Here is a 16,666-nt window from a genome sequence, read left to right on the forward strand (position 1 = left end):
TGAGCAACATAGCAAACTCCATCTCTATCTTAAAATATATATATGCCAGGCACGGTGGCTCACGCCTGTAATCCAGCATTTTGGGAGGCTTAGGGGGGCAGACTACTTGAGGTCAGGAATTCGAGACCAGCCTGGGTAATGTGGTGAAACCCCATCTCTACCAAAAAAATACAAAAATTAGCCGAAGGTGGTGGTATGCACCTGTAGTCCCAGCTACTTGGGAGGCTGAGGTGGGAGAAACACTTAAACCTGGGAGGCAGAGGTTGCAGTGAGCTGAGACTACACTACTGCACTCCAGCCTGGGCAACAGTGCAAGACCCTGTCTCAATGGAAAAAAAAAATTATGTGTGTGTGTGTATATATATATACACACACACATACATAAAATAACTTGTGGACACTTGACTCAACCTACAACATTTGCCCTAATGAACAAGAATGACAACAATTAAGTATAATTTGTAATGCCCCATTACTTTTTATTGATATAGATAGATCAATAAAGCATACAAGGAATACATATTGAGGGAAAAACTACTGGTGAAACTAAAATCACCAATTTTACTTCCCTGAAGGTGCCCTATGGGATCATCCAGGACTACTTAGTCTCTCTTCTAATGACCTGGGTGTACAGCCCAAAACAGGTAGAGCATAGCTCTTCAAGTGAGGCAGAAGATTTAAAAGGGGTTTGAGAACCTTTCTTTAAAACTTACTGGCTGGGCACAATGTCTCGTACCTGTAATCCCAGCACTTTGGGAAGCCAAGGTGGGCAGATCATGAGGTCAGGAGTGCAAGATCAACCTGACCAATACGGTGAAACCCCATCTCTACTAAAAATACAAAAATTAGCTGGGCATGGTGGCACATGCCTGTAGTCCCAGCTACTCGGGAGGCTGAAGCAGGAGAATCACTTGAACTCAGGAGGCGGAGGTTGCAGTGAGGCAAGATCGCACCACTGCATCCCAGCCTGGGCAACACAGCAAGACTCCATCTCAAAAATAAAAATAAAATAAAAAATAAAAACAAAAAAACACTTCAGGAAGACAAAGACTACACTGTCAGTTACATGCAGCTATGATAATATGAGTCTGTCCCCAAGACAACTAGATCAGATATATCTAAATACATAAAAGAATAACCAACCAATGTGCTACTTTAAGGGGCCTTCACATTTTGAAAAGGTAGCCCGTTCAGACTCAATGCGTTAAAATTTATTTCTCAAAACAGTTCGTTCCACCAAAATACAACTTTAGGGCTGGGCGTGGTGGCTCACCACTGTAATCCCACCCAGCACTTTGGGAGGCCAAGGCGAGTGGATCACTTAAGGTCAGGGGTTCAAAACCAGCCTGGTCAACATGGTGACATCCGTCTCTCCTAAAAATACAAAAATTAACCAGGCGTGGTAGTGCATACCTGTAGTCTCAGCTACTAGGGAGACTGAGGCGGGAGGATCACTTGAACCCAGGAGACAGAGGTTGCATTGAGCCAAGATTGCACCATTGCACTCCAGCCTGGGTGACAACGTGAGACTCCGTCTCAAAAAAAGAAAAAAGAAACTGCCTCCCGGGTTCAAGCAATTCTCCTGCCTCAGCCTCCTGAGTAGCTGAGATTACAGGCATGCGCCACAATGCCCGGCTAATTTTTGTATTTTAGTAGAGACGGGGTTTCACCATGTTTGGCCAGGCTGGTCTCTAACTCCTGACCTCAGGTCATCTGCCCACCTCAGTCTCCCAAAGTGCTGGGATTACAGGCGTGAGCCACCACACCTGGCCTTATTGATCTCTTTTTAAAGTCATTCTGGGCTGGCCCAGTGGCTCACGCCTGTAATCCCAGCACTTTGGGAGGCTAAGGTGGGCGGATCACTTAAGGTCAGGAGTTAAGAGACCAGCCTGGCCAACATGGTGAAACCCCAACTCTACTAAAATATACAAAAATTAGCAGGGCCTGGTGGTGGGCACCCGTATTCACAGCTACTCAGGAGGCAGAGGCAGGAGAATCGCTTGAACCCAGGAGGCAGAGATTGTAGTGAGCTGAGATTGTGCCATTCCACTCCAGCCTGGGTGATAAAGCGGGACTCTCTGTTGCAAAAAAAAATAAAAGTCGTTCTGCCAAATATTTTTTTAAATCTCAAAATTGGTCCTAGAAGAAACTTCACATATCATCTGGTTCAATGAGAGATCATTTTATTCATTTATTATTTTATTTTATTTATTTTTGAGATGAAGTCTCACTCTGTTGCCCAGGCTGGAGTGCAGTGGCGCGATCTCGGCTCACTGCAACCTCCACCTACCAGGTTTAAGCAGTTCTCTGCCTCAGCTTTGCAAGTAGCTGGGATTACAGCTTATTTTTGTATTTTTAGTAGACACGGCATTTCACCATCTTGGTCAGGCTGGTCTTCAACATCTGACCTCATGATCCACCCACCTGGGCCTCCCAAAGTGCTGGGATTACAGGTGTGAGCCACCGCACCTGGCATTTTTTTTTTTAAAGACGGAGTCTCACTCTGTCGCCCAGATTGGAGTGCAGTAGTGTGATCTCGACTCACTGCAACCTCCACCTTCTGGGTTCAAGCGATTCTCTTGCCTCAGCCTCCCAAGTAGCTGGGATTATAGGCATGTGCCACCACGCCCAGCTAATTTTTGTATTTTTAGTAGAGACGGGGTTTCACCATGTTTGCCAGGCTAGTCTCGAACTCCTGACCTCAGGTCATCTGCCCGCCTTGGCCTTCCAAAGTGCTGGGATTACGGGTGTGGGCCACTATGCCGAGCCCCAATGCAACCCCAATGAGATTCATTTGAAATACAAGTAAACAGTATCAGAAAATAAGTTACTTTAGCCAGATCACCCAACTACTTGGGAATCTGATGCAGGAGGATCACTGGAGGCTAAGAATTCAAGACCACCCTGGAAAACATAGCAAGACCTTCATCTCTTAAAAAAAAAAAAAAAAAAAAAACTATTTAAAAATTAGCCAGGTGCGGTGGCAGATACCTCTAGTCCCAGTTACTGAGGAGGCTAAAGCAGGGGGGAATCACTTGAGCCCAGGAGTTCAAGGCTCCAGTGAGCTATGATCCCAACACTATACTCCAGGCTAGGTGACCAAGTGAGACCCCCATCTATTGAAAACAAAACGAAAAAGTTGGCTGAGCCCGGGGGCATGGTGGCTCATGCCTACAGTCTTAGCACTTTGGGAGGCTGAGGTGGGTGGACTGCTTGAGCTCAGGCAGGAGTTTGAGACCAGCTTGGGCAAAATGGCAAAACTCTGTCTCTATTTCTTTTAAAAAGATTAAAAGAAAAAACAAGTTACTTTGCTTGGCCAAGATTATATGACAAGTTGGTAGAAGAGAGAACAAAACTTCCCAAACCTCTTTCCACCTGTATGTCAGATCACCATTTAGATTTAATTTTAGACAAAATGCCCCCAACCCTTTTTTGTAGGATGAGCACTATGATGAAAGAGTATGATTCTGGGAATTTCCCAGTTATGTGGGAAACTGACCCTTGTTCGGATTTTACAACACTGAGTTCAACAACGTACTAGACTGGAGACTCTTGGGAGGCCGAAGTCGCAGATCACCTGAGGTCAGAAGTTGGAGACCAGCCTGGCCAACATGGTGAAAACCCATCTCTACTAAAAATACAAAAATTAGCTGGGCAGCCAGGCACAGTGGCTCATGCCTATAATCCCAGCACTCTGGGAGGGGGAAGTGGGTGGACTACTGGAGGTGAGGAGTTCAAGACCGGCTTGGCCAACATGGTGAAACCCCGTCTCTACTAAAAATACAAAAATTTAGCTGGGCATGGTGGCGTGCACCTGTAATCCCAGCTACTCGGGAGGCTGAGGCAGGAGAATCACTTGAACCCAGGAAGTGGAGGTTGCAGTGAGCTGAGATTGCACCATTGCACTCCAGCCTGGGCCAAAAGAACAAAACTCCATCTCAAAAAAAAAAAAATAGCCAGGCGACATGGCATGTGCCTATAATCCCAAGCTACTCGGGAGGCTGAGGTAGGAGAAACTCTTGAACCCAGAGGCAGAGGTTGCAGTGGGCCGATATCGTGCCGCTGCACTCCAGCCTGGGCAACAGAGTGAGACTCTGTCTCCAAAAAAAAAAAGAGAATTTGTGCAAGAGATGATGGGGTGCACCTAGCCCAAGTGAAGCTAAACGTGCAGGGCTGTTGATGTCTGTGATAAATAAGACTAGACCTGGGAAGAGAAAGTTATGGTTCCAGGAGTTCGGTGTGAAATTCAACTCAGATGTGCTCATGAATGAGTAGTTTGGAGGCCAGGTAGTGTGCATCTCCATCTTTCCTAGAGAATGTCGCTGATCTATAGGCTATGTATCCTGATGACATTAACTTTCTCTTGGACTCTTCAAGATGGGGGGACAGTTTAGTTTACCCTTATTATATTTTTTTTTTTTTGCTAAATGCCCTGTTTATTCTACAAACACGGCTTAGAAATGTATAGACACAATTTGTAGGCTGAGAAATCTCTGTGTAGTTGTGACTTCACAACTATACTTCCACAAAAGCAGTAGTAACAGCCGCTTCTGAACACATTAACCTACCATTGTTTTGTTTGTTTAGACCGAACACAGTGAGAATGGATTCCTAACGGCCTGTTTCTCTAAGTGATCGTCACAATTCACTGCTCTAGTCTTTAAGAACAAGTGGAGCCTTCACTTGAGCCGCCACCTCCTTGCCGTTCAGGGCTTCAACAATTGCAAGTGCAAACTCGAAGCTGGTCCCAGGCCCCCGGCTTGTAAGAATCAGGCCATCCTTTTCCACACGATTCTCAGAGTAGGTGTAATGACCACCATTCATCATTTTGTCTTTAGCAAGAGGGTGTGTGGTAACTTTACTTCCAAAACCTATTTCATGAGCCAACAGAGCAGTAGGACCTGCACAGATGGCGGCTATCAGGCCCTTCCGGTTTTCCTGCTCCTTCAGTATCTCCTTCACGGCAGCAGACTCAGATAAATTCTGTGCACCCAGATTACCTCCTGGTAGAACCACCACATCATACGGTCCCTCTTTTTTTGCATCTTCAAGACTGGCATCAGGACAAATGACCACATCACGGCTACACTGTACTGGGTCTTTTCCAGCCAGACCTGCAACAGTGACCTTAATCCCAGCTCGCCTCATGACATCTACAGGGATGACCGTCTCCATTTCCTCTGCTCCTTTAGCCAGGATGACCAGAGCTCTTTTGGAAGCCATTTTTATGTTATATGTTTAAAAGGCCCACACCAGGCTGAAGGTGAACGCACGCCAGCACGCACGCGCGCCGCTCGGCCTCCCTCAGCCCCACACTGCACCCTTATTATATTAAGGGTATAATACTGCTGTAAGTCACTCAAAGGACAGAAATAAAAATTCCATTCTACAAAACAAAACAGCTAAAGACCACGTTATATCCCTTTCCCATGCCAGAAGCTTTCACAACTACCACCCTTGCAATTTACTGGGGTAAAATACACTTAATTTCACCATATGGAAAAAAGTCTCTCTCTCTCTCTCTCACACACACACACACACAGCAGTAGTGACTCTTACCTGTATATGGCTTTAAAAGTCTTTTGCTAACCCAGCCCCTTGTTGGGCTGTCATCAAAAAACTGTACATGAACACGGACTGATTTCCCTTTCTCGCGGATGAATGTTCCATCAAAGGGGTGGTTGTAAACCAGACAAGGCCACCAGGGGTAACCCTCCATCTTGGCCCAAACCAAATCTCCTGGTGAGAAGTCACAACTGTTGCCAAAAGGAAATACATAATTTAGTCAATATTTGGTCAAGTTTCCTTAAAGGCAGTTACCTACAAATAAACAATTCCAAGAAAGGTATCATTAAGACTCCTCTGAAGTCTTCTGGCATTAATATTGAAGCACAGAAATTCTAGAATAATTTTTAAAGTCGCATTCAAGTCATTTTAAAAACGTAAGCAAGCTGATATCATAGTGCATATTTATGAAGACAAACACAAATATAGTTATGTTATTAGGGTAAGAAACTTACTCAGAATCAAAGTTTAAAAACCATGGCAGAATTTTGGTATAATGCTGATGGCAGGAAAAAGGCATGGACTCACTGTATATGCTCTCCAAATTAATAGCTCCTATACAATATGGTATGTACATATCAGAAACAGGATCTAACTCACAATATTACTATAAAGCATACTGATTATATAATTTACTAATTAAGTAAATTATCTAATTCATTAGACTTGCTTGGAATCTTTCTCACTTACAATCCTATGTATTCTGAAAGCTACCTAACACTCTATTACCCGCCCCCCCCCACAAACTAGTTTTGCGGAAAAACTCAAGTCAACAAGTGAGTGCCTAACATGCCAGAGTATATATTGCTACAAAATCAGAAACAGATTTTGAATCTTCACAAAAATAGATTTAGCCCTGTGAGTTTTCAGGGGCAGGGGGTAGGAATCTAACAGAATACAGAAGAGCTGCCCGTCAGTGATGGAGAGGCCACAAACTGCTGATAATCCCTGCCTAAGTATTAGATACCTAGGCCTGCTTAAAAGTTTCACTGAATAACTTCAAAATTAAAAGAGGCACATAAGAACATTTGATACATTTTAGAATAACAATTAGGCAATTGAAACCACATGATTTAGACCCAACCATGAAATATAAAGTCTCCCTTTCTTCAAAAAATGTAAGTATAGGCTGGGCGCAGTGGCTCATGCATGTAATGTGAGCAATTTGGGAAGCCAAGAGGGAGATCGCTTCAGACCAGGAATTCAAGACCCGTCTAAGCAATGTAGTAAGGCATGGTCTCTAATTAAAATTTTAAAAAATTAGCTGGTTATGGTGGCACACACCCCTATAGTCCCAGCTACTTTAGAGGCCAAGGGGGGAGGATCACTTGAGCCCACGAGTTTGAGATCAGCCTGGGCAACATAGTGAGACCTTGACTGTACAAAAAAATCCAAAAAAAATAACCAAGTGTGGTGGCACGCATCTGTAGTCCCAACCACTAGGGAAGCTAAGACAGGAAGATCACCTTAGCCTAAGGGGGTTCAGACTGCAGCAAGACCCTATCTCCAAAAAAATAATAATAATAAAATAACTCAAGTCTCTGACTGAGACCTGAAAGGCATGTGCAAAAAGGACCTCATTTTAAAAGTTTTATATCTATAACTATAATATGTAATCAAGTTTTCTTTTTTTTTTTGGTGGGGGGCGGTGGGCAGGCCAGGTTCTTACTCTGTCACCCAGACTGGAGTGCAGTGGCGTGATCTTGGCTCACCAGCCTCTGCCTCCTGGGTTCAAGCAATTATCCTGTCTCAGCCTCCGGAGTAGCTGGGATTACAGGCGTGCGTCACTACCTCACAGCTAATTTTTGTATTTTTAGTAGAGGTGGGGTTTCACCGTGTTGGCCAGGCTGGTCTTGAACTCCTGACTTAAAATGATCCACCTGCCTCAGACTCCCAAAGCGCCTTACAACGTGAGCCACCACACCCAGCCTTCTTTTTTTTGGTGAGACAGTTTTGCTCTGTCACCAAGGCTGGAGTGCAATGGCGCTATCTCGGCTCACTGCAACCTCCGCCTCCCCGGTTTAAGCGATTCTTGTGTCTCAGCCTCCTGAATAGCCAAGACTATAGGCACGTGCCATCACACCTGGCTTATTTTTGGATTTTTTTGTAGTCAGGGTTTTGCCATGTTGGCCAGGCTCGTCTCGAACTCCTGACCTCAAGTGATTCACCCGCCTTGGCCTCTCAAAGTGCTAGCATTACAGGCGTGAGCCACCACACCCAGCCAAATAAAGTATTTAAGCATTCTAGTTTTATTCCAAAGTAAATACAGTAGGCTCAACAAACGTATCCTTGGGTTCCAGTCCAGATTCAACCAACCTAGATTAAAATTTTTAAATCAAAAATTTAAGACCAATAAAAAATAGTGGCCAGGTGTGATGGCTCATGCCTGTAATTCCAACACTTTGGGAGGCTGAGGCAGGAGGACAGCTTGAGCCTGGGAGGTTAAAGGTGCAGTGAGGTGTGATCACTGTACTGCACTTCAGTCTGGGCAACAGAGCAAGACTGTCGCAAAAAAAGGAAAAAAAATACAAAATTTAAAATACAGTTGAACAACTGATTTCATGGCATTTACATTGTATTAAGCATTGGAAGTAATCTAGAGATAAAGTACAGGGGAGGATGTGTATAGGTTATATGCAAATACTACATTTCAAGAGGGACTTGGACATCCAAGGATTTGGGTATTCACAGGAGGGTCCTGCAACCAATCCCCCTCAGATACAAAGGGAGGACTGTAACTTTAGTCTTAGACAAGGGCTGTTACCTTAGAACTCTGTCATGTGTAAAATGCAGTACAAATTGTTTTAAATGATGTATGAGGTCTCATGCTTTAAAAGATCACTAGAGGCCGGGCGCGGTGGCTCAAGCCTGTAATCCCAGCACTTTGGGAGGCCGAGACTGGCGGATCACGAGGTCAGGAGATCGAGACCATCCTGGCTAACACGGTGAAACCCCGTCTCTACTAAAAAAAAAAATACAAAAAACTAGCCGGGCGACGTGGCAGGCGCCTGTAGCCCCAGCTACTGGGGAGGCTGAGGCAGGAGAATGGCGGGAACCCGGGAGGCGGAGCTTGCAGTGAACTGAGATCCGGCCACTGCACTCCAGCCTGGGCGACAGAGCGAGACTCCGTCTCAAAAAAAAATAAAATAAAATAAAAGATCACTAGAAAAGAATTATTTCATTTCTAAGCAAGCAATTAAAAAAATAATGTCTTCAATTTGTTTACAAGATAAATGTGCATCCTCACTAGGAAAAAAATGTGTGAAAAGCTGGATCCAACCATTATCAGTTTTGAAATAAATTCCTTTTTGAAATAAAATGTTATTAGAAACATAAGCATATAAACAAAAAATTTTGTTTTTCAACATCATTTTATCCTTTATATACCATTATACTTACAGAATCTCACATATAATTTCTCTGCTGTTAAGAAACAGCAGTATGGGCCAGGTGCGGTGGCTCAGGCCTGTAATCCCAGCATTCTGGGAGGCCAAGGCAGGTACATCACGAGGTCAGGAGTTCAAGACCAGCCTGGCCAAGATGGTGAAAGCCCGTCTCTACTAAAAATACAAAAATTAGCCAGGTGTGGTGGCAGAGGCCCATAATCCCCAGCTACTCGAGAGCCTGAGGCAGGAGAATCACTTGAACCTAGGCAGCAGAGGTTGCAGTGAGCCCAGAACATGCCACTGCATTCCAGCCTGGGCAACAGACTCCATCTCAAAAAAAGAAAGAAAGAAACAGCAGTGGGCCGTTTCTTATGCTGGGCTGAGCGCGGTGGCTCACGCCTATAATCCCAGCATTTTGGGAGGATGAGGCAGGCGGATCACCTGAGGTCAAGAGTTCAAGACTACCAGCCTGGTCAACATGGCAAAACCCCGTCTCTACTAAAAAATACAAAAATTAACTGGGCATGGTGGCAGGTACCTGTAATCCCAGCTACTTGGGAGGCTGAAGCAAGAGAATCCCTTGAACCCGGGAGGTGGAGGTTGCAGTGAGCCCAGATCACGCCACTGCACTCCATCCTGGGTGACAGAGCAAGACTCCGTCTCAAAAGAAAAAGGCTGGGCATGGTGGCTCATGCCTGTAATCCCAACACTTTGGAAGGCCAAGGCAGGTGGATCATGAGGTCAGGAGTTGGAGACCGGCCCGGCCAACATGGTGAAACCCCGTCTCTACTAAAAATATAAAAATTAGCTGGGCGTGGTGGTGGGCATCTGTAATCCCAGCTACTCGAGAGGCTGAGGCAGGAGAATCATTTGAACACGGGAGGTGGAGGTTGCAGTGAGCCGAGATGGTGCCACTGCACTCCAGCCTAGGCAACAGGGCAAGACTCCATCTCAAAACAAAAAAAAAAAAAAAGGAAAAGAAATAGCAGTAAGCTATAAAATGCTAAGACTAAAAATTTTAGTAATATGCAGTTCCTCCAATGCTAAAAAGCTTGAAGAAAAAGAGTACCACTAAACATCCTGGGCCCAGGAAACAGTGGTTTCTGAGCCAAAAAAGATAATTAAACAGATAGTAAAATGTACTGTGTAACAAAACTAAAATCTTAAACATTTCTCAAAATTTTTCTTCACTCAATGCTAGCAAAGGAAATTTTTTTGTGTGTAAACTTGAATTCTTTAAAGGTAATTTTAAAATTTTATCTGTGGTAATCCTGCAGTTTTCAAGAATGCCAAAACAGGCCAGGTGTGGCGGCTCACACCTATGATTCCAGCACTTTGAGAGGATCTCTTGAGAGCCCAGGAATTTGAGACCAGTCTGGGCTACATAGTGAAACCTTGTCTCTAAATTTAAAAATTAGCCAGGCATGGGATGGTGTGCACCTGAGGTCCCAGCTACTCAGAAAGCTGAGGTGGGAGGATCGCTTAAGCTGGATAGATCGAGGGTGCAGTCAGCTGAGATCTACCACTGTACTTCAGCCTGGGCAACAGAGCAAAACACTGCCTGCCACCACCGCTCCTGCCCTCTAAAAACACCTTAAATTATGATTTTATGATTTTGCAAGTGCTTTTAAAGCTTTAAGTGATGTCTTAAATGTCTGGTATTCTTGGGGTTTTTAAAGACAGTGGAGAAAAATGTTAGGAACAGCTGACAGGTCACAAAATAAATGTAAAAACTTTGATATAATAAGTAATGACCTTGTCTAAATATACACTAAACAGACCTTTTGAATTTTGCTTTAAAATTACATTATTTTTGCTTTCTCTTTAGTCCATAATTTTGGTGTCAATTACTAGTTGTTCCTAAAATATATAATCAACATTTTCACCAACTTTTTTTTTTAATTATTTTTTGGCAGACAGGATCTCACTCTGCCACCCAGGCTGGAGTGCATGGCATGATCTCTTTGACTCACTGCAGGCTCAACCTCCTGGACTCAAGTGATCCTGCCATCTCAGTCTCCCAAAGACCTGGTACTACAGGCACACGCCACCATGCCTGGCTAATTTTCATATTTTTTGGAGAGACAGGGTCTAGCCATGTTGGCTTGCCTTGGCCTCCCTAAGTGTTGGGATTACACACATAAGCCACTGCGCCCAGCCTTCCTGTGGATTTCTTAAGTTAAAACCTATAGAAACATTAACCACAGAGAAAATAAAAGGACAAATTCCACATTATAATCAATAATTTGTTCATCAAAAGATGCCGTAAGGCTGGGTGTGGTGGCTCACACTTGTAATCCCAACAGGTTGGGAGGCTGAAGTGGGAGCATCGCTTGAGAGCAAGAGTTCAAGACCAGCCTAGGCAACATAGTGAGACCTCTATTATTCAACAACAACAAAACTATACACTAAATGAAAGAACTCATTGTGGAAGAAGACATTTACATCACACACAACTGACAAAGAACTAGGGAAAAAAGGCCGGGAGCGGTGGCTCAAGCCTGTAATCCCAGCACTTTGGGAGGCCGAGACGGGCGGATCATGAGGTCAGGATATCGAGACCATCCTGGCTAACACAGTGAAACCCCGTCTCTACTAAAAAAAAAATACAAAAAACTAGCCAGGTGAGGTGGCGGGCGCCTGTAGTCCCAGCTACTCGGGAGGCTGAGGCAGGAGAATGGCCTAAACCCGGGAGGCGGAGCTTGCAGTGAGCTGAGATCCCACCACTGCACTCCAGCCTGGGCGACAGAGCGAGACTCCGTCTCAAAAAAAAAAAAAAAAAGAACTAGGAAAACAAAAGAAACAGCAAAAGACAAACACTTCAGCACAAGAGGAAATCTAAATGACAAACATTAAAAGATGCTCAGCCAGGTGCAGTGGCTCACGCCTGTAATCCCAACACTTTGGGAAGCTGAGGTGGGTGGATCACCTGAGGTCAGGAGTTCGCGACCAGCCTGGCCAACATGGTGAAACCCCATCTCTACTATAAAAACAAAAATCAGCTGGACGTGGTGGCAGGCACCTGTAATACCAGCTACTTGGGAGGCTGAGGCAGGAGAATCACTTGAACCCGGGAGGCAGAGGGTGCAGTGAGCCAAGACCACGCCACTGCACTCCAGCTTGGGCAACAAGAGTGAAACTCTATCTCAAAAAATAAAAAGATGCTCAACATGTTTTAAGGCTTAAATGATTCATGGAGTAAGTCCAAATGTCTCTGTAGCTCATCAGACTGTTCATGATTGGATCTCTGCTTAACTTCTCCAATGTTCCCTCCTCCTCCTTTCATCCTACCCACCATTTGCAGACCTTCCTCTTCCTGAACCAGCTTCCCACTCTCACTATAATCTGTCTAACCCTATTTTTGTCCTTCTGGTTTCGGTTTACAGAGCTGAGTCTAGCCTGACCCACATCCTCTCCGTCCCCTTTCCACTTGGAGTCTAGAATTGCCTCTTTGCTTTGTCCTGTTCATGGTTGTATCCAGGATCCATAATGCCTAATGCTGTGCTTGGCAATTTTATCTAGACACTGTAGTTTCTTTAGAAACCTAGTATCAAATGCTCAACTTTCTTGAATACCCTGGAATCCTCTCCATAATGGGAGGTGAAGTATATACAATGTTTTATTTTTACAAGTATCTTAAACTCAAACCTTGTCAAGAAACAAATAACATATGCTATTCAATATGAATGTAAAGTACATCCTTACAATAAATAGAGCCGTTTGGTTTGGATTCAACAATCAATTCACGCTCAGGTGAACAATACACCATGCTTTTCTAACCATGAGTTTGTTACTGCAGATGCTGGCTCTGTTCCCCACAAGCAGATTCTACTAATGCACAACTACCTGTATTTAAACTGCGAGAACGGGTCGCTTAAACAAGAGTAACACTATAATTACACTTAGAAAAATCTCAGAATTCCTTTAAGACACTTTAAACTGGATTTAAATGGATTTGAAATCCATTATTCAAAAGCACTAACTAGCGGCCAGGCACGGCAGCTCACGCCTGTTATCCCAGCACTTTGGGAGGCCGAGGTAGGTGGATCACTTGAGCTTAGCAGCTCCAAGACCAGCCTGGCCAACATGGTGAAACCCCAGGGTGAAAAATTAGCCAGGCCGCGGTGGCGCACGCCCTTAATCCCAGCTACTCGGGAAGCTGAGGCAGGAGAATTGCTTGAACGCAGGAAGCAGAGGGTACAGTGAGCCGAGAAAGCGCCACAGCACTCCAGCCTGGGCGACGGAGCGAGACTCCATCTCAAAACAAAAACAAAACAAAAAACACTAGCTGGCTCTCTTATCTTTTTTTTTTTTTTTTTTTTTTTTTTTTTTTTTTTTTTTTTTTTGAGACGGAGTCTTGCTCTGCCACCCAGGCTGGAGTGCAGTGGCCGGATCTCAGCTCACTGCAAGCTCCGCCTCCCGGGTTTACGCCATTCTCCTGCCTCAGCCTCCCGAGTAGCTGGGACTACAGGCGCCCGCCTCGTCGCCCGGCTAGTTTTTTGTATTTTTAAGTAGAGACAGGGTTTCACCGTATTAGCCAGGATGGTCTCGATCTCCTGACCTCGTGATCCGCCCGTCTCGGCCTCCCAAAGTGCTGGGATTACAGGCTTGAGCCACCGCGCCCGGCCTGGCTCTCTTATCTTAAATGAGTTATTTTTTCTGAGCCTCTATTTCTTCATTTGTTCAAATAGCCAAATAGCTACCATTAAACTTTATGTTTAATATCTGGTCAACAGCCGGGCTCGGTGGCTCATGCCTGTAATCCCAGCACTTTGGTAGGCAGAGGCGGGCAGATCAAGAGGTCAGCAGTTCGAGACCAGCCTGGCCAACATAGTGAAACCCGTCTCTACTAAAAATACAAAAATAAGCCAGGCGTGGTGGCGCGCACCTGTAGTCCCAGCTACTTGGGAGGCTAAGGCAGGATAATCTCTTGATCCCGGGAGGCAGAGGTTGTGGTGAGCCAAGATCACGCCACTACACTCCAGCCTGAGCAATACAGCAAGACCCTGTCTCAAAATAAATATATATGTATCTGGCAAACAGTAAAAGTGAGCTTTTCAAAATGTCGCCCGCTGCCGGGATAAAAAGCCCTGAACAGCCGGGCGCAGTGGCTGGCACCTGTAATCCCAGCACTTTGGTAGCCGAGGCGGTGGGATCACCTGAGGTCGGGAATTCCAAGACCAGCCCGATCAACAATGAAAAACCCCCGTCTCTACTAAAAATACAAAAATAAGCCAGGCGTGGTGGCGCGCACTGTAGTCCCAGCTACTTGGGAGGCTAAGGCAGGATAATCTCTTGATCCCGGGAGGCAGAGGTTGTGGTGAGCCAAGATCACGCCACTACACTCCAGCCTGAGCAATACAGCAAGACCCTGTCTCAAAATAAATATATATGTATCTGGCAAACAGTAAAAGTGAGCTTTTCAAAATGTCGCCCGCTGCCGGGATAAAAAGCCCTGAACAGGCCGGGCGCAGTGGCTGGCACCTGTAATCCCAGCACTTTGGTAGGCCGAGGCGGTGGGATCACCTGAGGTCGGGAATTCCAAGACCAGCCCGATCAACAATGAAAAACCCCCATCTCTACTAAAAATACAAAATTAGCTGGGTGTGGTGGTGCATTCTTGTAATCCCAACTACTCGGGAGGCTGAAGATGGGGAATGGCTTCCCCCTCGGGAGGCTGAAGATGAGGAACCTCCAGGGAGGCAGAGGTTTCGGTGAGTTGAGATCGCGTCATTACACTCCAGTCTGGGCTTGAGAGAAATTCTGTCTCAAAAAAAAAAGCACTGAACTGCCCAAAACGTGAGGACAACTCCCGGCCGGCTTCCCCAGAGTCGCGTCCACACATCTTTGACCAGGGCCCGATTAAGGCCTCTAAAAACTCACCCTCAACTTCGAAAAAATTACAATGCCCCATAAAAATTACACTATTTCATAAAATAAAATATTTTCCACTCGACACGAATTTCCACATGCGTCAAAATATAGCTTCTATTTTCATTTGTGTCGGTGCACGTGGTCTAACTACTGGAGGACCCAGCCCGATCCCAGCACTTCGGCTCCCCTCGGCCCCGCCCCGGCCCGCCCACACCCCGCCCAATCAGGCCCCGCGGTCCCCATGGTGACACACCTCCCGCGCTCACAGCTCCTGGCCCACCCCCTCGGCGGCCCCTCACCTAGGGCGAAGGCCCACCGTCCCCAAAGCGTCTAGGGGACCGCGACTACCCAGAAGTGTCTACCTCGATCGACTACTGGAGCCCCAACTCACTGTCTCCGCGCCGGCCGAGGAACCTCCTTTTGCACCCCACATCACCTGGCTCTCGGCGTTCGGCCTCCCGCAGGCATTACTCCTTCCCGCCCCCCCGCCCCCCGCACCGCCCACCAAACGGGCCCCGCGCCTTCCCCTTCTGGCCCCACCCCCAGTACTCCCACCTCCTGGGCCCCCGCCCCACCCGGAGCTGCGCGGGTCGCCCCTTCCTTCGCCTAGCACCCCCACCGGGCGGGACGCGTCTCCTCCTTCCAAAAGGCCCGGACTCTCCGCGTCTCCCCTGCAGCCCTCTTCCTGCACAGCCTTTCTCCTCCAACCATGTTTACAAGCTACACCCCCAAATGCTCCAGACTCGACCCCAGCACTCCTTCAAGCCAACTCTGCGGCCCTGCCTCCTCCGATCCCAGGGCCAGGCCGTGCAGCCCCCAACCCCCTGTGCGAGTCTCCCCTCCCCGGGTTCCGAGCGCCCCGCCGCTATGCCCCCGCCTTCGACCCCACACCCACCCTGCTACCTGGTGGGGGCCGCAGGCGCTGCGGATCTCCGCAGCCCTCCGTTGAGGTTCTTCGCCTTAGGAGGCGACGCGGAGCGCGCCGAGGGCCTGGGCCCAGGCCCAGCCTCGCTCCAGGCCGCATTCTCGCCTAGGGAAGGAGAGGCCCCGGGGGCAGCGGCGGCACGGCTGCCTTCGCGAGAGGCCCTGGCCGAGGCCTTGTTGGCATCACTCAGCGCCGGAGACTTGGGGAAGAAGCTGTACAGGGTGCTCTGTCGCGACATAGCGACAGCCGACAAGGCCCAACCGTTCGTCGGACAGAGCGCCGAAACGCACCGCACCTACCGCGCGGCTCCTGCTGGCGGGAAACCTGGGGGGAGGCGCGCTCCGCCGTAGGAACCCGGGCCCCAGTGGCCAATCAACAGGCGCCTCGCCGTGCGCGGGCGGTGCGCGCCAGGCCCCGCCCCCGGGCGCGCGGCGACGTGGGGAGGGGCGGGGCTGGCACGCTGGCGGGGAGGGGGCAGGACTGCCGCCGACGCCTGGGCCCAGCGCGGGGTACTGCTGGGGGTCTCTTCCCTTACCCTGCGGGGTTGGCCGGGCCGGAACACTCCGACCCGAGGTTGGTTGCGGCTGCGGGGCTAGCGGGCTCGGAAAGCCCTCCTTCTCTGGAGCGGAAGCGGGAACAGCGGGGGCGCGCACCGCCTGGGCGCGGGTAGTCGGGGGGGACCCGAAGGGCCACGGAAACGGGCTCGCGGGGAGAAACGCGTCTGGCGCACGCGTGACCTCCTGCCGTTAGAGCACTTTCGCAAGGAGCCGGAGCGATAGGGACTAAAGTTTAGTCAGCAGTTCACCTTCACGTTGTATTCTCAAGATTCGTACGGAGTAGGCACTTGGTAAATGCTAAATGAATATTGTAATAGCATTCGTTAGCGATGCTCTTGTGTATGGTAAAAACCTGCAGC

General features: G+C 47.5%; 2 protein-coding genes across 3 annotated transcripts in view; both read right to left on the reverse strand.

Annotated features, from left to right (window-relative positions):
* The window catches only part of MSH6 (mutS homolog 6), a 29,011-nt gene extending 12,875 nt beyond the window's left edge, over nt 1-16,136 (reverse strand). Inside the window, exons 1-2 of one of the 2 annotated variants that reach the window (XM_033175782.1) lie at nt 16,050-16,136; nt 5,560-5,756 (exon numbers count right to left, since the gene is read on the reverse strand). In XM_033175782.1, coding sequence (XP_033031673.1) covers nt 5,560-5,719 — 160 coding nt within the window. In that variant the 5' untranslated portion in view covers nt 5,720-5,756; nt 16,050-16,136. Of the gene's footprint in view, nt 1-5,559; nt 5,757-15,728 lie in introns of both variants that reach the window. The other variant, XM_033175781.1, reaches the window with a different exon arrangement.
* Nucleotides 4,408-5,324, reverse strand: LOC117062340 (protein/nucleic acid deglycase DJ-1). The gene has a single exon (XM_033175786.1). It carries the CDS (start codon nt 5,221-5,223, stop codon nt 4,654-4,656), a length of 570 nt encoding a protein of 189 aa, XP_033031677.1. The 5' UTR covers nt 5,224-5,324; the 3' UTR covers nt 4,408-4,653.
* Nucleotides 16,137-16,666: the final 530 nt, after the last annotated feature.

Source organism: Trachypithecus francoisi, unplaced genomic scaffold, assembly GCF_009764315.1.
Source record: "Trachypithecus francoisi isolate TF-2019V2 unplaced genomic scaffold, Tfra_2.0 Lachesis_group17, whole genome shotgun sequence".
In the NCBI taxonomy this organism is placed as follows: Eukaryota; Metazoa; Chordata; class Mammalia; order Primates; family Cercopithecidae; genus Trachypithecus; species Trachypithecus francoisi.